The sequence below is a fragment of the Muscardinus avellanarius genome (genome assembly GCF_963383645.1).
Source record: "Muscardinus avellanarius genome assembly, chromosome: 13".
In the NCBI taxonomy this organism is placed as follows: domain Eukaryota; kingdom Metazoa; phylum Chordata; class Mammalia; order Rodentia; family Gliridae; genus Muscardinus; species Muscardinus avellanarius.
The window spans coordinates 959,039-985,217 of NC_137799.1; the positions used below are offsets into that span (position 1 = coordinate 959,039).

Sequence of the window (26,179 nt, forward strand, 5' to 3'; positions counted from 1 at the left end):
AAAAAAAAGTACATGCTATCAGGCCTGACCTCCCCACAACATGTTCTGGAGGCAGAGGCCAGGTCCTGGGACCCAGGGACGACATCCCGTGCCCCTGAGGGGTTGTTGCAGGCGGGGGCTGTGTCTGAAGTGCCTATCCGCCAAGCAGCAGGTGTCACTGGACGGGATGTGACTGCAGTGTCCTGTGTAGGGTGGGAAGGCAGCTCTCCCGCGAGTCAAGCCTGAGAGTTGAGGACTGCTTTATTAAATGTTTAGCTTGGCTCAGTTGACTGCTGTGTTCTCTTACCTGGGGCACCTGACTGTGTCCTGCTCCCTCTCCCACAGATTGGACAGAGGACACACCTGGTCCAGCAACCAGACATTCGGCCCCTCCCTTCTGCCCCAGCCCCTTCCTCACCGGAGGGCCCCACTGTGCCCGCCCCAAGGCCCCAGCTGGTCTGTCCAGATGTGGGACAGATGGCCGGGCCTCCGCTCCTCAGTTCGCAGGGAATCTGAGCTGCGCCCTCTGAGTCCTGTCTGGTCTCAGCTGGGTGGCAGCTGCGCCATGTCCTCCCTGCAGTGCTGGCGACTGCTCTCGTCTGGCCGCCTCTACCCACGCGTGGATGAGGGTAGCTTCCAGCTTTCGTGCCTCCACAACAGACGCAGGGTCGTCTGGATGAGACGCTCTGAGGAACAAGCAAGGGGCGGGCACTCAGCCAGGCAGGCCGTTCTGCAGGGCGCGCCGCAGTGCCCACCAGCTCATGCCCAGGCTCGGGGAGGGCCGGGCCGCCTCCAACGCACCTGAGGTCCAGGTGGTGCGCGCCCCCCTTGATGGTGACGGCAACGACCGATGTGCTCACGTTCTTCCGGATCTGGTCAGTGGAGGCACCTCCTGTCAGGCATGTGGCTTGCGCTTTGCTTAAAGCGCCCCACCGGCCCTCCCAATTTGTGGGATGCAGATAAAGCAGGAACTCGAGGGGTTACATAGCCACAGACGGTGCCATTGGGGGAGAGAGGCAACAAGCAACGAGGTCGATGTTGGCACATACTAAACCGTCAGAAAAGGGACTCGGAATGAGGGAGGAAGAGCTCATGAGGACCAGGGCAGAAGCGCGTGAGAGAACCAGGCATGGATCTGTGAAGGAGAAGCCCGGGGAGTCCACAGGGAAACCCTGCACAGTGCCACAAAAGCTAACGAGCCCGGCTGCAGACAGCACCCATGAGGCCAGGACTCACCCCGCCCCCTGCCCAGGGGTCCAGGTCACCGTTGGAGAAGATGATGTTGCTGGCCGCTCTGAGGTCTGAAAGGGGCACCACAGGTGGTGGTCAGGGACCCAGGTGGCCACAAAGCTGTGAGCAGGGGCGGGGTGGTCAGCCAGCTCAGGGCAGGGGAAGGTCCTGCCCGGCCTTTACCGCCGCCCCAGAAGCTGGTCTGCAGCCAGTCGGGCCGGGGCCTCACGCCCCATGTGTCCAAGCAGTACTGCTGGCGGAGGGCCTCGGTGAACGGGAGGGCGGGGAACATGTCGGTCACATTGTTGCTGTCGAACGTCAGGTTGATCTCGGTGCAGGCCTAGGGGTGCCCCACAGTGAAGCCAGGCAGGCAGGGCCATGCCCGCCCCGTCTCACACCCCATGCCCCTCACCTGGTAGTCCCAGGCCTTGGCATCCGAGCCCATGCCACAGCCAGTAGGGTCGGCACAGCTGTGGTACAGACCGTAGATGTCATAGCAGTGCTCCGTGCCCGAGGAGTTGTAGACCAGCCCTGGGGAGGGGCGTTGGGGTCAGCTGCTGGCCACGCTGGCACTGGGGTCACCACCCACACGGGCCAGAAAGGGCTGGGGGCAGACCCACCTGCCAGCGCACGCAGCCCCGAGATCCTCTGGGCCTCGCTCAGCAGCAGATCACAGCCGACCTGGGGCGGAGCGGCAGAGCACCTCAGCAAGGGCTGAGGTCCCGCCCAGCCTGGCCTCCCCTGCTCCAGGATGCGGGGCAGGGCCGCAGGCCTGCCGACCAACTGGGTGGCTGCAGGGCAGTGCAAGGCCTCTGGCTGGGCTGGAACAGACCACCCTGGGGCCGGGCTGCTCCCTGCACCAGGCCTCACCTTGACAGGCTTGGCAGGGAGGGGCCCCAAGAAGTCGGTGGGGTAGGGGTAGTCCATCATGGCCAGCACAGTGAAGGCATTCCGGGCAAACCCAAAGAGCTGAGTCAGGTCCTCTGGGCCTGAGAGTGGCTGGCAGGTGCCAAACTCCCTGCTGACCCTGTCGTGGGCTGCGGGGAAGGGACAGAGCTAGAGGCCACAGTGCTGCTGGGAGGCGGAGAGTGAGGGTGGCAGACGACTCCGGCCCTCACCTCCCTGCAGGAACAAGTCCTTGATCTGCTGAAAGGCCTCCCTCACGCCCTGGGCACACTTGGGGCTCTGGTCGTAGAAGTCCTGGAGAAGAGACCACAGCTGCCGTAGCCACAGCCCCAGGCCGGCCCGGGGTACCCCGCACCCCACTCACCGCCGTGACATCCTGGAAGAACTGGTAGGACTTGCCGATGCCGGCGACTGCCAGGACGGGCGCGCTGGCCGCCAGCGCCCCTGCCACCAGGTGGGGGTACTTCATCCGCATGTAGGCACTGAGCATCCCCCCGTAACTGGGTGGGCACAGGGCTGTGCTCAGCTCAGGGCCCAGGCTCCAGCACAGTTGCCCCCTCGCCCCCCCCACTTGTGTGTGTGTGTGTGTGTGTGTGTGTGTGTGTGTGTGTGTTATTTAGGGGTGGAACTCAGGGGCTTTTCTATCTCTAGGCTATACTGCCAGACCTATTTTTTATTTTTTTATTTGGAAACAAGATCTCACTAAGTTACTGAGAGCCTCACTAAGTAGCTGAGGCTGGTTTCGAACCTGTGCGATCCTCCTGTCTCAGCCTCCCAAGCGTGGGGATTACAAGGGTGCGTCCCCACACCCGGCTTACCCACTTTCTTTTTCCTCTTGAGGGGCCACAGGTGCTGGCAGAAAAGCCTGAACCTTCTGGGGCCCACAAATCCCGACACAGGCCCTGTGCCTGCTGCTGCCCCAAGCCAGGGACCCAGCTGAGGTGGAGGTGGGTGGGGGCTGCCTTGGGCCTGGCTCTGAGGAAGTGACCAGGCCTGGAGGGCTTAGGGAAGGAAAGGTGGAAGGGGTGGAGTGCAGGGAGTCCAAGGACAGCAGTTTGGATGGTGATAGCTGCCCTGGAGGACTAAGGGTGGGGCCCTTTGGCTAAACACACTTCATCCCTGGGGAGATCCCGAGGGCCCACCTCCCTCCGAAGGCGACGGCAGGGCTGTCCTCGGCCCCCAGGTTCCGCCTCAGCGCCTGGAGCAGCACAGCAAAGTCGGCCAGCGCCTGGTCCATGGTCAGCAGCTCCGTGTACCCGCGCTGCGTGGACTGCGTGCCAAACGGGAGCGACTTTCCATAGTATCTCTGTGGGCAGCAGGGCAGGGCACAGCTGACCTGGGCCTCCCAGGACCCAGCCACCCACAGGGGACTGCCAGGGACGGGCCGGATACCCACGTGCTCCGCAAAGACCAGCAGGGCCTTCTGCTGTGCCGCCAGCTCCACCATGAAGCCCGAGTTGTTGGCGAAAGCCCACACGTCTCCCTCATTCCCCGTGTAGAAGAAGATGGGCCCCTCGCCCCTCCTCCAGAACTTGTCTGTAGGGAGGCAGGAGGCAGGTGAGGCCAGGGCGGGAGGCCAGGGCTGGGGACGGGTGGGGGGGACGCTCACCTGACACCAGCAGCCGCTGACGAAAGGTCTTATTCCCAAACCTCTCGAAGTTAAAATGGTCCAAAAACTGCTCAAAATAGCTCTCCCGGAAGCTGGGGTCCAGGGCTCTGTGGGCTGGGGACACGGGCGCTCAGGAACTGCAGGGAGCGGGATGCCCAGGGGCCCGTGGTGCCGGGAAGGGGAGCTCTGGGGCCACACTTACCCCCAGCCTGGAGGCCACACAGCCCCAGCGCCAGCAGCAGGACCAGGGCCCAGGGAGGGGCCCTATGGCCAGCGGGAGCCTGGTGCTGGGGGCTCATGGCTGGCTCTGCGGACCTGCACTAGCAGTCACGTGAGCGACATCACGTGACAGATGCGGCAGGCTCACGTGACAGCCTGCCCCACCCCCACCCCGTGCCTGAGGGCCTCAGCTTCCGGCTCCTTCTGCTCAGATACGGAGGGTTCCTGGGCACCCACTAGGTTTCCATGGAAACGGTCACCACAGGACCCAAGGAACAGGAGCCATGTGGGCACAGTAGGCAGGGCATGTGCCCAGCCGCTGAGGGTCATAGGATGGCGGAGGGTCTCTGGAGGGACACTGCCAGGAGGCCAGGGTCCCTGAGGCTCCCGGGGCCCACCCCCCCCAACAACTGCTCAGCACCCCCTTCCCCCACAGCGGGAACGTGACTCCCCAGCACCATGTGGGCCCGCACTGGGTCGGATCACCAGCACGCACCTAGCTGAGAAGCAGCACGCTGTGTCCAGATGTTCTTCCAGCACATGGTGGAGGAACCTCCTGGCCAGGCAGCTGCCTCAGAGGTGGGGCCAGGGAGGGCCTGGGTGGGCAGGGCCCTGCGGAGGGGAGCATCCCTGAGTCAGAGGTGGGGCCAGGGAGGGCCTGGGGGGGCAGGGCCCTGCGGAGGGGAGCATCCCTGAGTCAGAGGTGGGGCCAGGGAGGGCCTGGGGGGGCAGGGCCCTGCGGAGGGGAGCATCCCTGAGTCAGAGGTGGGGCCAGGGAGGGCCTGGGTGGGCAGGGCCCTGCGGAGGGGAGCATCCCTGCCTCAGAGGTGGGGCCAGGGAGGGCCTGGGGGGGCAGGGCCCTGCGGAGGGGAGCATCCCTGAGTCAGAGGTGGGGCCAGGGAGGGCCTGGGGGGGGGGGCAGGGCCCTGCCGAGGGGAGCATCCCTGAGGAAGTCTCCGGGCTCCTCCAGCTGAGAGCCGGGCCCTGGGGCCAGCAGGCGGGACCTGGCTGCTCTGCTTTGCTGCCCGCTGCCCATGCAGCCCTGGGGGGCACTGGAGGGGAAGAGGAGAGAGGCTCTCTGGGACCTGCAAAGGAAAGGGGCCAAGCCTGGCCCAGCCCAGGCCCGGGCTGTGTGGTGCGGGCTGCCCAGGCTGCAGCTGGGCTGCGTGGGGAACTGTCCGCCAGTTAGCCTCAGCCCCTCACACCGCTACAGACAGGGCTTCCCAAAGGCACAGCGGCCACCCTGCACGTCACAGTGCGCTGCACCAGGGCACCATGGCATCCCTGTCCCTGTCTTGGTCCCCACCCCCGTGGTGGGAGGACAAGCCCAGGCAGCCCTGTCGCTGCATGGTGGGGACCCGCAGGCTGCCCTTCCACCAGCTCAGGGAGCCGCGGGTCTGCACACTGCGTCTTACTCACTCATCTGTCAGTGGACACTGGAGTTGTGTCTACATTTTGCTCTTGTGAACACTGCTGACAGGTGTGCAAATGCCCGGTGAGTCCCGGCGCTCATCCTCTGCGCATACCCCAGAGGGGACCTGATGGCCAGCAGCACGGGAGGCGAGGCAGGAGGACCACAAGTGCGAGGCCAGCTGGGGACTTAGTGAGACCCTGTCTCAAAATAAAATAAGTAAGGGCGCAGCTTAGTGGTAGAATGCCGCTGGGTTCAATCTCCAGTACAAAAGAAAAAACAAAAAACAAAAAAGTGTGTATGTGTGTTACTGGGGGCCATATCGGGGCATTCCACCTCTGAGATACACCTCAGCCTTATTTTCTTTTTTTATTTTGAAACAGGGCCTCCCTAAGTTGCTGAGGCTAGCCTTGAACCTGTGGTTTTCCTATCTCAGCCTCCCAAGTACTGGAATTACAAGCAAGCACCACCATACCTGGGAGATTCCCAGCCAACATTTCTTTCTCTTTTTTTTTGCAGTACTGGGAGTTGAACCCAGAGACATTCTACCTACACTCCCAGTCCTAATTTTTTATTTTTTATTTTGAACAGGGTCTCACTAAGTTGTGGAGGCCTCACTAAGCAGCTGAGGCTGGCCACAAACCTGTGATCCTCCTGTCTCGGCCTCCCAAGTACTGGAATTACATATGTGCACCACAATGCCTGCCTGGCTTACTTTATTTTTTATTTTGTGTGGTACTGGAGGTGGAATCAAGGGAGCATTCTACCTTCAAGCTAAACCCCCAGCCATATATAAGTTTTTGTTGCGGTATTGGGGTTGGAACCCAGGGGCATTCTACCTCTGGGCTACACCCCCAGCCCTATATTTTTATTCTTTACTTTGAGACAGGGTCTCACTGAGTTGCAAAGGGCCTCACTAAGTAGGTGAGGCTGGCTGCGAACCTGGATCCTCCTGTCTCAGCCTCCCAAATGCTGGGATTACAAGCATGTGGTACCATGCCCAGCCCTATTTTTTTTTTTTTTTTTTGCAGATTTTTGGGATGGAACCCAGGGGTATTTGACCTCCAAGATACACCCCCTGCCCTACTTTTTATTCTTTATTTTGAAACAGGGTCTCACTGAGTTGCAGAGGCCTCACTAAGTAGCTGAGGATCAGCCAGGTGTGGTGGCGCACGCTTGTAATCCCAGCATTCGGGAGGCTGAGACTGGGGGATTGTGGTTTGCGGACGGCCTCAGCTACTTAGTGAGGCCCTCTGCAACTCAGTGAGACCCTGTTTCAAAATAAAGAATAAAAAATTGGGCAGAGTGTGTAGCTTGGAGGTCATATGCCTCTGGGCTCCATCCCTGAACCAGGAAAAAAAAAAATTAGATGAGGCTGTCCGTGAACCGTGATCTTCCCATTTTAGCCTCCCAGGTGCGGGGATTACAAGTGTGTGCCACCACGCCCAGCTTGCTTTTTATTTTGAAGCAGGGTCTCCCTGAGTTGCTGTGGGTCTTGCTAAGATGCTGAGGCTGGTCTTGAACCTCCTGTCTCCGCCTCCCCGGCACTGGGACTGCAGATGTGAACCACCGCGGGTGGCCTTCACGCTTATCCCTCCTCCTCACCGTCTGTTCTGGTGGAGGGAACATCTGCTGTCTGCCTGCATCCCGTGACACCTTTCTTGACAACAGGGACACAGATGTGGTAAGACTGAGCATGGGGACTGCAGCTGAAAGGGAGGCTGAGAGGAGGATGGCAGGCTGAAGGCTCGGCGCAGCAATTTCGGCCCTCAGTGATTCGGAGCCTCTGCTCCAAAATTAAAAATAAAAAGGGCTGGGACGTGGCTCCCAGGTAGAACAGCCTGGGGGGCAGTCCCCAGCAGCAGGAGGTCATCCTGGGTGGACCTCACATCTCAGGGGACTGACTTTAGAGTACAGCACAACTACCACCGCCATCCCCACGCTGGGCCTCCCCGTCCCCGCCGCGCACACGCAGGAGTCATTGCAGTGGGAGCATTCACTTTTATCTCTGTGGAAAGGTCCCATTCTGGGTGCCAGGGGAACGTGCTGGCAAGCGCTGGAGAGACTCTGCCGGGCAGCCAGAAAGACCCCCAAGGCCAGCGGGTGAACCCTGGAGCCAGGCCCAGAGCCGTCCAGCCCGCTCATAGCGGCCCCTCCAGACCCTGGGTCGGGACATTCAGACTCCACGGAGCTGCCCTCAGCTCTTCTCTCTAAACATGAGCTACCTGGGAGGTGACCAGCAGCCTCGCTGACCCAGGGCATCTGAACTCTGTGGTACCCGCCTTGCCAGCAAGACCAAGGCCACCATAGGTCACCGGGGAGCCGGCCAGCCCCTGAGGTGGGCTGAGAACCTCTGGGTCACAGGAAGGCCGCCCTGCCCAGCTTGCATCCCACCTGCCGCGGTGGCGAAACATGGTTCCCGAGCGCGAGCCAGCTCCCTCGGCGTGCCTGTGTGCCACCTCGCCCCTTCCGGCTGGCCCCCTTCACGTTCTTCTTTGGAACAGAAACAAAACAGCAAAGCCTGCTCATTCTCCAGCCTAGCAGTGACCGTGCCCACTGAGGCCCTGGCATGGCCTTGCCAGGTGTGGGCAGAGCTGCCCGCTCAGCGCCTCCTGCTCAGCCCTTGCCTGGCCCACGTCTGCTGTGGAAGACCCTTCTGGTCCAGCACCCCCTTCCCTTCAGAGGGTCTCTCCCAGGTACAGCTCTGCTGGCAGTCCCAGCAGCGACTCAAATGTCACCGGCGAAGTGGTGGCATCATGGCAGCCGGGGGCCGAGGTGCAGAAGCCATCCATGGCACTTCACCTCTAGGTCACATCCGGCCCGAGAACCCAGAGAGGAACCGGAGGGGCACGTGAGGAACGCCCCAGGACTCGAGTGGTCTGGCCCCTCCCCGTGTGGGCTCCTGTTCCCAAGGTGCCCGCGCTCCAGCCCTGGGACACAGCTCTGCTCGCAGGTTCCTGTGCCCGGCACCTGTGTGCTCCTCAGCACGTGCGCCCGCCCGGGCTCGCTGCCTGCGTCCCACTGTGGGAATGGGGACGGTGGCTGTCTTCAAGGGCGAGCCTCCTCTCCAGGGTTGGCTGGGCCCAGGGTGGTGGGGTGGATACGAAGGGGACCCGAGGGGAGCTCTGGGCCCCTCGAATGCAGCTGTGGGCGCACCAGCAGACCAGCAGAGCCGTGCCCACGCCACGTCCCGGTTTGACAATCCTATAACCACGTAAAATGCAGCCATCAGCAATAGGCGGTGAAAGGCACAGGAGACTTTAATGTCTGCCCGATCCTATGTGAAGATACAACTATTGGAGTTGTTTTTTTCCTTTGCAGTACTAGGGATGGAACCCAGGGGCATTCTACCTCCAGGCACACCCCCAGCCCTATTTTTTTTTATTCTTTATTTTGAAACAGGGCCTAAGTAGATGAGGCTGGCCTCGAACCAGAATCCTCCTGTTTCAGCCTCCCAAATGCTAGGATTATAAGTGTGTGTCACCACGCCCAGCTACTGGAGTTTGTATTTAATCCCTGGGGGATAAACCCAGGGGCATTCTACCTGAGCTATACCCCTAACTCTATTTTATTTTTTATTCTGAAACAGGGCCTTTTTAAGTTGCAGAAGGTCTAGGCTGCTGAGGCTGGCTGTGAACCTGCTACCCTCTTGTCTCGGCCTCCCATGTCTGAGTCCTTTCAAGAACACCAGCTAACCATCCCCATCTAGAAAGAGGTTTCCTAAATGTTCCAGGTAGGGCCGTGAGGGTTGCTGGGGGGCAAGATGCAGGACGGCCGCTTGTCTCGGGGCAGAGGACCCTAGCCTGCCCAGGCCCTCTGCGTGCCTGGGGGTCGCTAAGGGGAGGGCACTCAGGTGCACAGTTTGCCTCCGATGTCTGCAGTGACACCTGGTGGGGGCAGCAGCTGTCTCGTGGGTTTCGGTCCCAGCCATGGCCAGGCACAGGCCTGACCTGCCATCTGGCCCAGGAGGACGACTTAGCAGCAAGCCCTGGTTCAGAGCTGCTCTCGCGTCAGTGGGGAGGTGGGTCCCACGGGGAGGAGTGGAAGGAGGTGCTGCACCCCAGGGGAGCAGAGCCTGTCCAGAGGACAGGGAGAGGCCGGGGCTGCAAAGGGAGGCGGTGTCTGCACCCCAGGGGCAGGGAGGAGCCCCAGGATCTGCCCAAGCTGCAGGCAGACGTGGCGAGGCCTGAGCGCCCCACTGGTTAAACGCAGGCTGACCAGGAGGTCCCCAGGGCTGGTGTCACGGGTTCTCGGGGGAAGCAGCCAACGTCCCTGCAGGTGTGATGTGAGGGGCTGGTCCAGCCTCTGGCTGAACCCCTCAGAGCCCGCCCTGCTGTGGGTCCACTCCCAGCCTCACCCGCATCACCGGTGCAGCTGCCGAGGGTGGCCACAGCCCCCTGGGAGGCAGGAACATGTCTGCCTAGCTCAGTGTCCTTGTCCTGCTTGGTGCCTGCTCCGTCTCTGTTGAGGACCACGGCCCTGCGTGTTGGCGAAGCTGGCTTCCAGAGGGGCTCCCCTCCGCACACCCCTCGCCCCCACCTGAAGCCTCCCATGAGATCATCTGCTCAGGTCCCAATGAAGCCAGAAAGCCCAGAGCAGGCCGCGGTCACTTGTGTCCAGGTTGGCGGGACAACGTAAACCAGCACATTCTCTTCGAGTTCTGCAGGCTGGGGACACACAGCGGCCTGCGTTCCTACCCGGGCCTGGGCTGCGTCCCTCCACTGCTGAGGGCCCGGGCTGCAAGTCTGGAGCAGTCAGGTGTCCTGCGGCCGCAGAACCCTGGCCTGGTCCTTATCCAGCACAAACGGGGATTGGAGCTCCCGGCCTTGCAGGTATACTTCCAGCCCCTGGAAACACACAGGTCGTGAAGGCCAAGCCCCACCTCTCACTGCTCACAGCCCAGCAGGACTCCAGTCTGCCTAGAGTCAAGGTCAGCAGAAGGCCGGTGTCCTCCCTCAGCAGGCTCCCTGGAAGCCAGCCTGGCCTGGCGGGAACTCAGACCAGCCATCCTCCAGGACCCACAGGCCACCTCTGGACACTCCCCCCACGTGTGGAACAAAATCTCACTGCAACCTTTTTTTTTTTTTTTTGGTGGTACCAGGAATTGAAAACAAGGGCATTCTACCTCCAAGCGACATCTCCAGCCCCTTTTTTATTCTTTCTTTATTTGTGATACTAGGGATAGAACCCAGGGGCATTCTACCTCTGAGCTACAACCCCAGCCCTATTTTTTATTCTTTATTTTGAAACAGGGTCTAAAGTGTGGAGGGCCTCACTAAGTAGCTAAGGCTGGCCACAAATCTGTGATCCTCCTGTCTCAGCCTCCCACGTACTGGGATCACAATAATGCACCACACCCAGCTCTAGTCTTTTCTTTTTTTTCATTTTTTGGTGGTACTGGGGTTCCTGGAAGCCCTTCTACCTCCAGGGTACACTCCCAGACCTATTTTTACATTTTTAAATTTGGAAACAGGGTCTCCTAAGCCAGCGTGCGCGGCTGGTTTCAAACCTGCGCTATCTTCCTGTCTCCGCCTCCCAAGGGCGGGGATTACAAGCGTACGCCACCACGCCCGGCTTATTCTTTATTTTGAAACAGTCTAAGTTGCAGAGGGCCTCACTGAGTAACTAAAGCTAGCTGCGACCTGCGATCCTCCCATCTCAGCCTCCCAAGCACTTAGACTACAAGCGTGCGCCACCAGACCCAGCTCCACTAAAACTCTAAAGCACCATTTACCCACCGGTAAACTGAGGCAGGACTATGGACCTGTCCACTCCAACACCCACCTCTCCCCAGACAGTCTGTTCACACAAGCCAGACCCCAGAAAAGCCCCAGGCAGGGCTGGGCAGCTCTTACCTCTCCAGAGTAAGATACCAGGGGTGAAATCTCACAGGTGGCTGGAGGGTCTCCATCTGGGGGCAGGCTGGGGGGGAGTCCACTGGTCAGCACCTGCCTCTTGGGTACAAGCCCTGGACCCTCCCCAGCCGCCCCTGGCAGTAGGTGGTCCAGTGCCTGCCCAGCCCCCTGAGGCCCCCTTCCCAGCACACCCTCCCTCTGCATACCCAGCCATGTGCAGACAACTGCACCAAGCCCAGGGTCCAGAGCGCCAGAAGGCACCCCATAGGCACCAGAGCCAGGGCAGCCAGGTCCAGCTGAAGCCACAGACTGGGGGCCGCGGGAACCAAAGCCCCGTCTCCCTCCCAGTCCTAAAGCCGGACCACCGATGGCTTCTGAAGGTCCCGTCTGGGTCTAGGTTCCAAAGTTTATCGGCAGGTTCAGGCTGAGCCTGTACCTAGCGGAACTTGAGGGCTCAGGCTGAAAAGCCCAGCTGGCAGTCAGAGCCCTGGGAACAGGGATTGGGCCCTGGCACCCTGCCCTGGGGTCACAGCCCAGGCCCACTCACCTGGGCAGCTCAGGAAGTGGGGCCCCGTGCGCGTCCAGGAAGTGGGCCCCAGCCTGCAGGGCCCACCGGTAGTGCTGAGCCAGCAGGGCCCGCCTGGCCGTGGCGGGGTCGTCCCTGCCAGCCCCCTCCGCATTCTTCAGCGGGGAGAACTCCTCCTCCCGACACACCTCAAAGGCCACGAAGTTCCTGGCATGGAAAGGCCAGGCTGGTTCACAGCCTGAGGGGCTCTGTCCCCAGCGGAGCAGAGCGGGTCTCTCCCCCAGATCCAGGAAGCTCCAAGCCCTCCACTTCCATCCACTGGCCCAGACCCAGAGCCAGCAGCCTGGAGACGCCTCTTGACCCTGGGCCAGGGCGGTGGAGGGTCCAGGAGCCCCGGCCACCTCCCACTGGGGTGGGGCGCCCTCCTGCTTGGAGGCCCCAGACCCTCACCAGGCCTCCACTGCCCTGCCCAGCCGGGGCTCAGAACCCACCACCAGAACTGAGGGAAGGAGGAGAGAAACAAACGACTTCTACCACTAACTTAGCAAACTGGAACACATCAAACACAAACTTCTCCATCTTTATCCCATTCGGTTCTAGCGGCTTTACCAAGTTGCCCTCCTCGTCCACGTACGGGACCTTCTTCACAGCCACGTGTGGCCTCAGCAAGGGCTCAAATTCCCTGGAGGCGGGAGGAAAAAGTAGGTTCAGCAGGACACCCTGGGATGCCTGTCCCCACCGCTGGACGCCCAGGGCCAGGAGGGCAGGCTGGCAGCTGGACACCATGGGCACAGAGGCTGGCCGGACCTCTGGGGAGGGCACGGGTCTCCACACCCCCCTAGTGCTGAGAGCCAGGCACCACTGGCCACACCCCGCCCAGGACAGGGAAGCACAGGGCAGAGGTGGCGCCCGAGGGCAGAGCCCCCTCCACAGAGGGCAGACGGAGCCAGAGCTTCACACCAGCTGCCCCACGCAGTGGCAGTATGGCTCTCCAGTGCCTCCAGCTTGTTTAAGCCTAAGATGCTTTTGTGTGGGGGGGGGGGTACTAGAGACGGAACCCAGGGGTCTTCTACCTCCGAGCTACACTCCCAGGCCTATTTTTTATTTTATTTGGAAACGGTCCAAGTTGCTGAGAGCCTCACTAAGTAGCTGAGGCTGGCTTCGAAAATGCACTATCCTCCTGTCTCAGCCTCCCAAGCACGGGGATTCCAAGTGTGCGCCACCAGCCCGCTCCAGAGATGCTCTCCCCCTAACCTGACAGCCACTCGGCCTCCGCCCAGCATGGAGCCGCCCGCCTAGCACCGCTGGGCCCTGCAGCCTGCTGCCGCACACCTGGTGACTGTCTGGAGGAAGGCGCGGGTGAAGAAGTGGCTGCAGATGTTGCCTGCGCCGTAGACCAAGCTCCCGTCTGCCCCGCGCAGCCGGGCAGTCTCGGGGCTCAGCTCGCTGTACTCCACCACCTGGGGGACCCCGTCCAGCTGGCACACCACGCCCACGGGCTCCTCGGGGTCTGCCTTTTCCACCACCTGCAGCCACCAGGGACGGGCTCAGAGCACGGGCCGCGCAGGGTGGACTCCGCGAGGGTGGGCTCCAAGCTCACCTTGGCGCCGCAGTCAGCGCCCCGCCACACACAGAAGCCGATGAAGATGGGGTCCGCCAGCTGCGCCAGGATGTTGTCCACGCAGTACACGTGCACAAACTCCACTCCCCGGCGCTCCAGGTCCTCGAGGATCTGATGGTCGGCCATCGCGCGGTACAGGCCTCCGTTGCCATCTGCGGAGGGGAAAGAAATGGCTCCAGTCAGGCCTCGCCCGCGCTCGCCAGGCACCTACGCTCACCACTCAATCAGCCCTGCAGTGCTGCCCTGACCCAAACCCCGGGGAGGCCGCTGGCCCCACACGCGCTCCCCGCGGCACATCCAGCCTGGGACGCTCCCAGCTACACCCCAAGATCCGGGCGAGCTGGCCCCCGCCTCGCGGTGGGCAGTACCTGGGGCCATGGCCACCTTGTGTTTCTGCTCCAAGATGGCCTTGCCCTCGAAGGTCACTGCGGGTACCATGCGCTGCTCGAAGAGGACCACGTTGGCCGGGTCCAGCTGGAAGAAGTCGTGCTCCTCAAAGAACTTGGCTGTGGGGTCCAGGGTGAACTCACTGGTCATGATGTACCTGCAGGTTGGCAGCGGTGAGCAGCCCCCAGGGGCCTGGCCCTCTCGGGTGAGGCCGGGGATGGGTCAGCGTGGGTGCCCGGGCGGAGCTGGTCAGGCCTGGGTCTGGGCAGGTACCGGCCGTCCGGGGCTGTGCTGGGCTTAGGACTCATGCCTTGGGGTGGGGCGGGGCTGGGTTCACCTGGGGAGGGTCCGTCTGGGGCTGGGGGACGCACCAGGGTACGGTGCAGCGAGTCCCGTGGCGCTGGCCGGCCAACTGCTCCACCCGCCGGATTCGTTCCGCCTGCAGCTGGTACAGGGTCTTGTGGCTGGGCAGCCCCACGCGATACATGCCCTTGGGGTAGGCAACACCCAGGCGAGTGCCCTGCCCGCCGGCCAGGAGCAGGACAGCCACCTTGTTCTGGGCAATCTGGCGGAAACCTAGGGCGAGGGGGCCGCGAGTGCACCTTTGGGTCCTGCCGGCTCTGTGGCGGGGCCCAGCCTGACCCTGCGGCCAGGACGGCAGGCTGGACCTAGGTGGGCGGAGACAAAGGGCTCTCCAGGTCTCTTCCCTAGCCCAGTGCCGGCGCCGCCTACCTTCCTCCTCCCAGCGCCGGCGGGCGTCGGGGTGGGCGCGGCGGGCGCTGCCCAGGCGCTCGGGGGGCAGGGGCTGCAGGCGCGCGCCCAGGCCTGGCGGGGGCCCGGGGGGGCGAGCGCAGGCCGCGGCCGCTCGCTCGCAGTGCGCCCCGAGCGCGTCGGGCTCCAGCTGGGCCAGCTGGGCCAGCAGCGCGGCCCGCCGCCCCGGCGCCAGCTCGGCCCAGAAGCGCAGGAGGTGCTCCTGGCCCGCTCGCCGCAGCCCGGCGCGCACCTCCGGCTCCGAGGCCATGTCGGCGAGCCGGCCCTCGTGACCCTGCCGCTCCGGCCACCCGGCGTCACGGGACCGGCGGGCTGGCCCAGGGCGCCCCGCCCCGTCCCCCCGGACCGCCCCGTCCCCCCGGACCGCCCCGTCCTCCCCGGACCGCCCCGTCCCCCCCGGACCGCCCCGTCCCCCCGGACCGCCCCGTCCCCCCGGACCGCCCCGTCCTCCCCGGACCGCCCCGTCCCCCCGGAGCCCACTGGCCCGCCCCGTCCTCCCGGACTGCCCCGTCCCCCCCGGACCGCCCCGTCCCCCCGGACCGCCCCGTCCCCCCCGGACCGCCCCGTCCTCCCCGGACCGCCCCGTCCCCCCGGACCGCCCCGTCCTCCCCGTCCTCCCCGTGCCCACTGGCCCGCCCCGTCCTCCCGGCCCTCCCCGTCCCCCCGGACCGCCCCGTCCTCCCCGGCGCCTGACGCCGGCCCCAGGCCTCCGCCTTCAGACTGCGCACACGCCCAGCGCACCGCGTCCTCGCCCCCACACCCCCGGGTCCCCACGGGCGGCCTCTCCGGACCTCCCTCCCGTCCGCTCCTGGGCCAGCCACGGTCTGGGCCCCTGCCCCCTTCCGCCCCGCCCCGCCCGGAGGAAGCGGGCCACTTCTGGGGGCGCCTGCCCCGTGGGCCGAGGAACTAGACCGGTGCAGGGAGGAAGGGTGGCTGAGGGGCAGGGCCCCAGACCGCACCAAGGCAGGGCGGAGGAGCAGCCGAGCGGTGGCTGGCGGTGCCTGGAGAAGGAAATCCACCCAGACCCCGCCTGGGCCCGGTGTCCGCGCGGTCCTGAGAAGGCCCCAGCCCCGCCCTGCACACCTGTCGGCCCTCACACTGCCGGTGCCCGAGCCCTCTGCAGCCCTGCCTGCACCCCTGGGTATTTGTGCTACATAATTTAAGACATTTTGGTTTTTTACAAAGTTTCTTGTGAAAAATAGGAAAGCATAGCCTGTCATGGTGACACACCCTTGTAATTCCAGCACTTGAGAGGCTGAGACAGGAGGATCACAGTTCACAGACAGCCTCAGCTACTTAGTGAGGCCCTCTGCAACTTAGTGAGACCCTGTTTCAAAATAAAGAATAAAAAATAGGGCAGGGGGTGTGGCTCAGAGGTCGAATGCCCCTGGGTTCTATCCCCAAACCTGCAAAAAAAAAAAAAAAAAAAAAAAAAAATAGGGCTGGGGTATAACTCGGAGGTAGAATGTCCCTGGGTTCCATCCCTGTACCAAAAAAAAAAAAAAAAAAAAAAAGGAAAAAAAAAGGAAAAAAGGAAAGCATAATTTTTGTCATTTGGAAACAGAACTTTCTTTTAGAAACTAGTTTTATTTAGTCAAAACGTAATATATGGCGCCGGGCGTGGTGGTGCACGCTTGTAATCCCTGCTCTTGGGAGGCGGAGACAGGAGGATAGCGCAGGTTCAAAGCCAGCCTCGCTGGCTTAAGAGACCCTGTTTCCAATAAAAATATAAAAATGGGTCCAGAGCCGGGCGTGGTGGCGCACGCTTGTAATCCCCGCACTTGGGAGGCAGAAACAGGAGGATCGCGCAGGTTCGAAGCCAGCCACGCGCACTGGTTTAGGAGACCCTGTTTCCAAATAATAATGTAAAAAAGTAGGTCTGGGAGTGTAGCCCAGAGGTAGAAGGGCTTCCAAGAACCCCAGTACCACCAAAATAAATAAATAAATAAATAAATAAATAAATAAATAAATAAGGGTCCAGAGGTAGAAGGGTTTCCAGGAACCCCAGTACCACACACACACATGCACACAAAGAAACCGTAATATATGAACATGTCTTTTTAAAAATTCAAATCATGCCTCCTGTGGTGGTGCATGCCTGTAATCCCAATACTTGGGAAGCTGAGACAGGACAATGGCAGGTTCCCTGACAGCCTCAGCATCTTAGCAAGACCCAGTTTCAAAATACAAAATAAAAGGCTCAGAGGTAGAAGGCTCCCTCCTTGGTTCAATCCCCAGCACCACCAGAAAAAAAAAAAAAAAAAAAAGGAAGCTATCGTGTGTAGAGCCAGCACTCGGAAGGCTGTGACAGAAGAATCGCAGGTTTGCAGCAAACCTAGCGGTTTTTAGACTCTCCACAAATTAGTGAGACTCTGTTACAAAACAAAAATATTTAAAAAGGGCTAGGAGCACGCTTGTGTTCCCAGCAATCGGGAGGCTGAGACCGGAGGATCATGGTTCATGGACAGCCTCTGCTACTTAGTGAGGCCCTCTGCAACTCAGTGAGACCCTGCTTCAAAATAAAGAATAAAACAAATAGGGCAGGGGGTGTAGCTCAGAGGTAGAATGTCCCTGGGTTTCATCTGCAATACTGCAGAAAAGGGGGGTAGGGGTGTCGCTTGGAGGTAGACTACCCCTCAGTTCAATCCCCAGTACCTAGTACCAAAAATAATTTTTATGTTTTTATTTATTTATTTATTTTGTGTGTGTGGTACTGGTGAAGGAACCCAGGGGCATTTGACCTCCGAGCTACACCCCCTGCCCTATTTTTTATTCTTTATTTTGAAACCGGTTCTCACTGAGTTGCAGAGGGCCTCACTAAGTAGTTGAGGCTGTCCGCGAACCGTGATCCTCCGGTCTCAGCCTCCCAAATGCTGGGATTACAAGTGTGCGCCACCATGCCCAGCTTTTTTTTATTATTATTTTGCTTGTTTTTTGTGGTACCAAACATGGAACCCAGGGTCATTATTACCTCCGAGCTACACCCCCAGATCTATTTTTTAATTAATTAATTAATTAATTTTTTTTGGAGGTACTGGGGTTCCTGGAAGCCCTTCTACCTCCGGGCTACACTCCCAGACCTATTTTTTATTTTTGGAAACAGGGTCTCCTAAGCCAGCACGCGGGGCTAGCTTCAAACCTGCGCGATCCTCCTGTCTCCGCCTCCCAAACACGGGGATTACAAGCGTGCGCCACCATGCCCGGCCCTATTTTTTATTTTGAAACAGGGTCTCACTGAGTTGCAAAGGGCCTCACTAAGTAGTAGCTGAGGCTGGCCATGAAGCTGGATCCTCCTGTCTCAGCCTCCCAAATGCTGGGATTACAAGCGTGCACCATCACACCTGGCTCAAAAATATTGTTTAAATAAAAAATAAAATGACAGACAGGATGGTGGTGCACACCTGTAATCACAGTCACTGGGAGGCTGAGACAGGAGGGTCCGTCGTTGGAGGACAGCCTCAGCTACTTAGCAAGACCCTGCTTCAAACTAAAAAATAAAATAGGGCTGGGGTGGAGCTTGGAGGTAGAATGCCCCTGGGTCCAATCCTCAGTATCCCCTCACACACATAAATAAATAAATTGAAATAGGGATTTAAGTCTTAAAGTAATACGTAACATCTCCCTGAGGGCTGGCTCAGCTACCCCCTGTTAAGCCAGTGTGTCTCCTGACAAGCAGGTCACACACACACACACACACACACACACACACACACACACACGAAGCCCAGGATGAGTCATAGGGGTCAGGCCACAATAAATGCTCCTGGACTAGAAGGAGCTGCCTTTCCAGGAATTGCCACAGATGTGCCCCAGGATCTTTGCCCCTGCGCTCCCCAGAAAGCCTCATGACCCTTTGCCTTTTTGCATTCTCTGCCACCTGGCTCTCCTGGGAAAGGCAGTCTCACGAAGGCTCACCATGCAGTCCCCGCCGCCTCAGGTCAACGCCTAGCACACAGCAGACACCCAGTAAGTGTTTGCTGGCTGAGCGAAAGGATGCCTGCGGCATCGCTGCGACTGGGCACGGCGTGTTCAGCAGGTGCCGGCCGGATGAAGGTGCTTCTGCCCCTGCTGTCTGCGGGGAGGACAGTCACAGGAGGCCGGGAGGGCTGGAGGCAGGGCGTTGGTGCTGAGTGGCGCCACACCCAGGCCAGAGTCCACAGGCACCCCAGGTGGTACATGCTGCTGGAAGGCTGGTGTCAGAAAGTGGGTTCCGAGCCCCAAGGGCAGGACGACCCACATCCTGCCGCGGGCAGAGGCAGCGGGTATCAGAGGGCTTGGGAAGGCCAGCTGTGCAGCTCAGAAGACGGGCCTACCTGGGCAGACGGGCCAGAGCCCGCAGAGTCAGGTGGGCTGCAACCTCGACCTCCTGCCAGGAAAGGCCTGTGGCCAGCAGGCACCCCTTTTCCTTGGGGCCCGCCCAAGGGCTTGAGGGAGCAGGGTCCAGAGGCCAGAGCCCTGCAAAAGGTTCAGTCTTCTGGTCCTGCAGGGGCCTGTGACTGCCTATACGTCTAGTTCTGATCTAGAAGGCTCACGTTCTTTTTATTTTTTTTATTTATTTTGGGGGTACCAGGGATGGAACCCAGGGGCATTCTACCCCCAAGCCACACCCCCAGCCCTATTTTTTTAGTCTTTATTTTGAAACAGGGTCTCACTGAGTTGCAAAGGGTCTCTCTAAGTAGCTGAGGCTGTTGGTGAACCGCGATCCTCCCGTCTCAGCCTCCCGAATGCTGGGATGACAAGCGTGCGCCATCACGCCCAGCTCAGAGCTCACATTCTGATATCTGCCTCTAAGGGCACATGCCCTCCCTCGTTCAGTCCTGAGTAGGACTCCAGAGCCCTGCAGAAGGCGTGGAGACTGGAAGGCACCCCTGGGTTCCCTCTACCTTGTGCTACGTCAAGGGGCACAGGGGCCCAGCCCCCCCCTCTCCCCACGGAGCCCTGGACTGGCACAGTGAGAGAAAATGACAGCCAGGATGGATGCCTTAAAAATCCAGGGTGGCGAGCCGGGCGTGGTGGCTCACGCCTGTGATCCCAGCATTCGAGAGGCTCAGGAGGATCGCGGTTCGCGGACAGCCTCAGCTTCTTAGTGAGGCCTCTGCAACTCACTGAGATCCTGTTTCAAAACAAAGAATAAAAAATAGGGCCGGAGGTGGAGCTGGAGGTAGAATGCCCCGGGCTCCACCCCTAGTACCTTAAAAACAATCCAGGGTGGCATGGGCCCCAGGTCTGGTCTGGGCTCTGGAAAGCCCCAGGGGTGGCAGCAAAGCCAAAGTTGCAGGTCAGAAAGATGTCAGCCAGAGCTGAGTGTGCTGTGCACACCTATAATCTGAGACAGGAGGGTCACAGGTTCAAGGACCACCTCAGCGCCAAAGCAAGACCTGAGCAATCTAGCTTGACTCTGTTTAAAACAAGACAACCCGCCGGGCGTGGTGGCCCACACTTGTCATCCCAGCACTCGGGAGGCTGAGACCGGAGGATGGCGGTTCGCCGACAGCCTCAGCTACTTAGTGAGGCCCTCTGCAGACCCTGTTTCAAAATTAAAAAATAAAATAAGGGCTGGGGGTGTAGCTCAGAGGTGAATGCCCCGGAGTTCAATTCCCAGGACGAGAGAGAGACAGACAGACGACAGACAGACAGACACAAAGAGAGAACAGAGAGAGAGACACAGAGAGAGAGAGAGAGAGAGAGAGAGAGAGAGAGGGGGGGGGGGAGGGGGAGAGAGGGAGAGAGAGGACGTGCAGTGTAGCCAAGACGGGAATCAGAGGGGAAGGAAGTGGTCAGAGCCAGGCCAGGAAGGACACAGAGGCCATGGCGAGTCCCAGGCCCAGAGCCAGGCACTGATTCTGGTCTCTTCTCTGCCTCCCTCCAGGGTCATGGGAAGTGCGGGTGCAGAGCCAGCTGAAGCCACCTCTCCCAGAAATTTGTTTCATTTTTGTGGTACTGGGGCTTGAACCCAGGGGCAACATACCTCTGAGCTATACCACTAGCCCTTCTTAATTTTTAGCTATTTATTTGTATATTTATTTATTTTGCAGCACTGGGGATTGAACCCAGGGGCATTCTACCTCCAAGCTACACCCCCAGCCCTAGTTTTTATTCTTTATTTTGAAACGGTTTTATTGAGTTGCAAAGGTTCTAAGTAGCCGAGGCCGGCGACTAACCATGACTCTCCTGTCTCAGCCCCCCAAGTCCTAGGCTTTGGACTGGAGAAGCCTTGTTTCTCTGCATGGTATTCTGGGAATCACCAGGGCCCTGGCCGGGTCTGGGCCCTGCTGGTCATGCCGCCTTAGCAGTGGTGCTTGGTGGTGCCCACTGCTGGTGGCTAACCTGCACATCCACGCTGGCCCCGCTCCGTCCACGTGGTGGCCCGGCCTCCTGGCTGGGTCAGTCAGCTTCTCATCCTGTCACCAGGGTACCTGACAAGAACAACGTAAGAGGAGAGGTTTCCTCTGGCTCAGGGCTCAGAGGTTCAGTCCATGCTCAGCCAGCTCCAAGGCTGAGGCGCATAGAGGCAGGGAGTGGGGAGGAGAGCTGCTCCGCTCACGCCACTTAGGAAGCAGGGGAGAGGGGGTGGGGAGCGGTTCCAGGGGCACTGGAGAGAGACAGACAGACCAGGGAAGTGGTTCCAGGGGCACTGGAGAGAGAGAGAGACAGACAGACAGACAGACAGACACCAGGGAAGCGGTTCCAGGGACAATGGAGTGGGGGGTCAGAGAAGTGGTTCCAGGGGCACTGGGGGGTGGGAGCGAGAGGGAGAAAGGGAGACCAGGGAAGCGGTTCCAGGCCACTGGCCAGGGAAGCTGCCCCTACTGTGTGCCTTGACTTAAGGACAGAGGCCCAGGAGGCAGGCTGATTAAAGCCTGCCCAAGAGGGGCTGGAGGGAGGCCTCTGGGTCAGAGGTCAGTTCAGAGGAGGTGTCCAGCATGAGGGTGACGGCCTAGTGCTTAGAAAGCAGAGGCAGCCGGGTGTGGTGGTGCAGGCTTGTAATCCCAGCATTTGGGAGGCTGAGATGGGAGGATAGCGGTTCTAAGACAGCCTCAGCTACTACTTAGTGAGGCCCTTTGGAACTCAGTGAGGCTCTGTTTCAAAATAAAGAATAAAAATTAGGGCTGGGGGTATAGCTCGGAGGTAGAATGGCCCTGGGTTCCATCCCTAGTGCTGAAAAAAAAAAAAAAAAAAGCAAGCAGAGGCGGCAGGTGATATGTAGAAAATATCACCTGTGGACAAGCAGCTCTGGGAAGGTGGCTGGGGCTAGGGGTGACCAAGGCAAGACCTGGGGGACAGGCGAGGCGGGAGCAGGGTCCAGCAGACAGCGCCTAGACCGCCTCCCCAGCTTCTAGAAGGTGCTCCCCTGAGATGGGCTCCCGGAGCCAGGATGCAGTCGGGGCCTGGACTCCCCTCTCTGGACTGACCAGGGGAGGACAGAGTAACTGGACCCCACTGTTAATGCAGCAGAGGTCCTGGGCCAGGCGGTGGGACCCAGAAACAGCTGGATGAGGTGTGCACAGAGGAAGCAATGGAGCAAGGGGCAGGAGCCCAAGGGAGCTGGTCACTAGATGGGCACCTGAGGACACAGGAGAAGTGGCTTTGTCTTGCAGCCAGGGGTGCCGGGAGGGGGAGCCAGAGGAGGAGCTAGCAGCGTGTGGACAGAGAGGCCTCTGTGCAGGGGAGCCCAGCCGTCTGGAGCCTCTGATCCTCCCGGGACCTCAGAGTCCGCTCGTGTTTGTGGCTAGAAGACCCTCACCGAAGAGGACCCAAGGGTGCTGCCGGGGAAAGGTGGGATCCCGGAGGGGCTGAGCTCTTCCCTCCTTGCCCCGCGAGGCTACCTGGGGACAGTTTTTTGTAGGCTCCACCTCTCTGAGACCAGCCTGGCGGGGTCAGAGAAAAGGCTGCGCTAAGGCCGGTGGGCGCGGAAGCAGAGGGGAGGTCCCCCAGCGAGCCGGAGCCGCGGTTGTGGCCGGGGCGCACCGGGCCGCACCTCCCAGGCACGGCGGCGGCAACGGCGGGCGGGGAGCGTGCCGCACGAGGGGCAGCCCCTCGGCAGGAAAAATCAAACCCGGATCCTGCGGCCGCCCAGCCAATCGGGTGTCAGACGGGCCGTCTTCAGCCAATGGCTGCCACGTATGCTAACGAGGGCTGACGTGGCGAGGAGGGCCCCATTCAAAACTAGCAGCTATTGTCGCGGCGGGCCGCGCGGCCTGTCCCTCCGTCGGGCCGCGGCGGGCCGGCGCGAGTGGACGCGGGACGGGCCCGGGCGCCCATGGCCGCGGCGGCGATGGCCGAGCGAGGCTGCGTGCCGCCGGCCCAGCCCGCGCCCGGCACGGAGGGGCTGCCGCGCGCCTTCCTGCAGAGCCTGCGCACGCTCTTCGACATCCTGGACGACCAGCGGCGCGGCTCGGTGCACCTGCGCGAGATCGAGTCCCGCTGGCAGGGCGCCGACGCGCGCGAGCTGCCCCGCGGCGTGCTGGACGGGCTGCGCCGGGTGGCCCCGGCCAGCGGCTACCTGACCTTCGAGCGCTTCGTGGCCGGCCTGCGCACCTCGCTGCTGAGCGCCGACGGCGGCCCGCGGGCCCCGGTGCGCGCCCCGGCCCGGCCCGGGGGCCCGCCGCCGCCGCCGCGCCTGCTGTTCGCCCCGGCAGACGAGCCGAGGACTGTGCTGGAGAGGAAGCCCCTGCCCCCGGCGGCCCGGAGCCCCGAGCGGCTCTGCAGCCCGGCCGAGGCGGCGCCCGGCCCCGCGGAACCCGAGCGGCCCCAGAGCGCAGCGCTGGAGCGCAGCCCGAGCGCCGGCGCGGGTGAGTGCGGGCGCCCTGCCCGCTGTGCCCAGGCCGGAGCCCGGCGGCGTCCCCCACGAGGGATGGGTCGGGGCAGCTGCCCGAGCCCCTGTGGGCCCGAGGGGCACACAGGCACCAGGAGGCCAGCCCCGCCCCTCGCACAGCCACCAGAGCCGAGGGTGACAAGATGCCCACCAGGAACCCACCCAGATGGGCGCTGGAACACCTGCTCAGTGTGCGGAGCGCAAGGGGCCTCCAGTGATGCCCCACACCTGGGGAGACCGCCCCTCAGCCCCTGTGTGTGGCTGCTCAGGCGGAGGGGCTTTCCTCCAGGACAGAGGATTCCCTGGGCCCTGGGGCCAGCTGGACTCACTGCCCCCACGCAGGCCAAGGCAGGCAGGAGCGGCTGGAGGAAGCCCTGGAACACCTGGCGGTGGTGCCCGGACAACCAGGTTGAGGGGGCGGGGCTGCAGACCAAGGCAGGACACAGACCAGCCTCTGGGGACCTCAGCAGGCTCCTCTCCTGGCTTCCGGTCCAGTTGGCAGGGGCGGGAGACCGTTGAATGGCCCCCTGTCTGCCCCCCCTCTGGGAACAGGATCTGCATTGACTGGTGGGGGGCGGGCTCAGAGCAGCCCAGGCGCCTGGGCCCATTCAGCCTGTGCACATGCCCGCCAGGTGCAAGCCTGACCACTGACGGCAGCTGCCAGTCTCTGTCGTTGCTGCCCATTGCTCTGCCAGCCCCCTGGACCCCCCTCTGCCTCAGCCACGTTTGTCATTCCTACACCTCATGGCTCAGCCTCCCCGTCCCTGTGGCGGGAGAGGCTTCTAGGTGTGGGATAGATGTCATCCACGGGGCCCTGCAGTTTGAAGTCAACCATGGATGTGTGCAGCAGACAGCTCAGGATCTACAGTGGCCCGGCACTGCTACCCTGCGGGGCCCTGGGCCGCCGAACACACCTCCCTGGAGGCCACGTGGCCAGTGCCCACCACTGGGCAGCGTTCACACTCTGCTCTGCAGGTCTCGGGCCAGGCTTTAGCTATCACCATTACAGGCCAAGCAAAGCCCTGAGCAGGGGCGTGGCATGCTTGACTGACAGAGCTGGCCTCCAATATCCATACAGCCCCCCAAGTCCCCAGCTCAGAGGTTCAGGCCTCCTTCCTTAAACAGACTGGGCCCAGGTGTCCTGGGCTCCTCCCCAGCCCACCTCGCTGGAACTTTCTTTCTCCCTACGGGTCCCTTACACCAACTTCTGCCCAGCAGGGCCTGTGCAAGTGAGAGCTGAGAGCTTCTGCTTGCCTGTCTCCTTTCTCACCTTTACCCCATAGCCTGGAACCGCCAAGACTACCTACAAAGAACTGGATGTAGCCCCACCCCCAGGGCAGGCGGGAGGGGTCTGGGGTAGGTGAGGAGGCAGAGGCATAGGTGGCCCATAGCCTGGCCTGGCAGATGGTGCCAGGCTGTGCAGACAGGGCTAGCTGGGGTCCAGGATACTCTGGGGAGTGAGCCCCGCTGGGCAGGCCCAGGGGTAAGTCTGGTTCCTGCCTCTTCCCCACAGGTGCCGTGGCCTGCAGGGTGCTGGATGTGGGCACAGGTGATGCCCGGAGGGCCCCACGCACCCGAGGGGAACGTCGGAGGCACACGATCACCAATGGCATCGACTGTGGCCTGGTGAGAGGGGCTGGGATTCCGGGGGAGCCTGAAGGGAGCATCGGTCAGCTCTAAACAGCCCCCGTATCTGGGCTTGAGTCCACGCAGGGATGGCCAGGGCCAGGCAGGGAGAGGCCGTGAGGTCCCTCAGGCACATATGCTGACAGTGAGCTTGGGCCGTCATGCTTGTCACAGGCAGCCCCTGGTGAGGGCTGTTGAGCCAGGGTGTGTGTGTGTGTGTGAGAGCCAGATGCATGTGCACAGGTCTCAGCTTGCACGCCTGCAGCTTCTGGCAGGTTTGTGTAGGCACCGGGTGCACAGCTGTGCTCACCGGTGTGCTGGTTCCTGCATGCGCATGTTGCAGCTGACGCAGATGAAGGAGCTGGAGCGGGAGCAGGAGGTGCTGCTGCAGGGTCTGGAGATGATGGCGCGGGGCCGCGACTGGTACCAGCAGCAGCTGCAGCGCGTGCAGGAGCGCCAGCGCCACCTGGGCCAGAGCAGAGCCAGTACCGTGAGTGCCGCCCCACCAGTGCCTGGGATCCCGCTAGGCTCCGAGCAGCAGCTGGGGGCAGGGCCGCCGGCGCGGGACCCCCTCACTGCCCGCTCTGACCCTGCTTTTCTCCCAGGACTTTGGGGCTGCAGGGAGCCCCCGCCCGTTGGGGCGACTGCTGCCCAAGGTGCAGGAGGTGGCCCGGTGCCTGGGGGAGCTGCTGGCTGCAGCCTGCGCCGGCAGGGTGAGTGGCCCTAAACCTGCCCTCCTCACCTTGACCTGGGGACAGCCCGGAAGACACCTGCCTGACCGTGTCCCCCCACAGGCTGCGCCCTCGGCCCCCGGGCCCCCGCCCGCCCCCGTCCCCACCTCGCTCTCGGCCCCAGGCTGGCAGCAGCAAACAATCCTCATGCTGAAAGAGCAGAACCGGCTCCTCACCCAGGTGAGGCGCGGGCCGGGGGGCGGGCCGGGGCGCCCGGCAGGCCCTAACCACCCCCGCCCGCCCGCCCAGGAGGTGACTGACAAGAGCGAGCGCATCACCCAGCTGGAGCAGGAGAAGTCCGCCCTCATCAAGCAGCTGTTTGAGGCCCGAGCGCTCAGCCAGCAGGACACGGGGCCTCTGGACTCCACCTTCATCTAGTGGACGTGCATCTGGCCACACCTGGACAGCCTTCAGCCCGTGAACCCACTATATTCTGGCCCAGGACCAGACCCCTCAGGCGGCCTGGATAGAGCCCTGGAGTGGAAGCCTCCAG

At 61.7% G+C, this 26,179-nt stretch overlaps 3 protein-coding genes across 3 annotated transcripts; 1 reads left to right on the top strand and 2 right to left on the bottom strand.

The window, feature by feature from the left end:
- Window positions 1-475: 475 nt before the first annotated feature.
- Window positions 476-9,717, bottom strand: DPP7 (dipeptidyl peptidase 7; the record flags this gene model as incomplete). The annotated part of the gene is made up of 18 exons (XM_080709461.1): window positions 476-665; window positions 781-851; window positions 1,216-1,280; window positions 1,393-1,549; window positions 1,622-1,740; window positions 1,830-1,890; window positions 2,080-2,246; window positions 2,328-2,409; window positions 2,480-2,615; window positions 3,258-3,421; window positions 3,512-3,651; window positions 3,725-3,838; window positions 3,927-4,044; window positions 8,325-8,375; window positions 8,459-8,558; window positions 9,242-9,429; window positions 9,483-9,626; window positions 9,712-9,717. 18 exons carry the CDS (start codon window positions 9,715-9,717, stop codon window positions 476-478), a joined length of 2,073 nt encoding a protein of 690 aa, XP_080565587.1.
- A 391-nt stretch (window positions 9,718-10,108) lies between these two features.
- Window positions 10,109-14,764, bottom strand: UAP1L1 (UDP-N-acetylglucosamine pyrophosphorylase 1 like 1; the record flags this gene model as incomplete). The annotated part of the gene is made up of 9 exons (XM_080709040.1): window positions 10,109-10,201; window positions 11,210-11,276; window positions 11,757-11,942; window positions 12,277-12,417; window positions 13,068-13,261; window positions 13,336-13,508; window positions 13,725-13,900; window positions 14,115-14,319; window positions 14,476-14,764. The coding sequence occupies 9 exons, from the start codon at window positions 14,762-14,764 to the stop codon at window positions 10,109-10,111; spliced, it is 1,524 nt and encodes a 507-aa protein (XP_080565166.1).
- Window positions 14,765-22,774: 8,010 nt separating this feature from the next.
- Window positions 22,775-26,064, top strand: SAPCD2 (suppressor APC domain containing 2; the record flags this gene model as incomplete). Its single annotated transcript, XM_080708419.1, has 6 exons — window positions 22,775-23,306; window positions 24,843-24,955; window positions 25,299-25,445; window positions 25,561-25,668; window positions 25,750-25,866; window positions 25,936-26,064. The coding sequence occupies 6 exons, from the start codon at window positions 22,775-22,777 to the stop codon at window positions 26,062-26,064; spliced, it is 1,146 nt and encodes a 381-aa protein (XP_080564545.1).
- Between the last annotated feature and the right edge of the window lie 115 nt (window positions 26,065-26,179).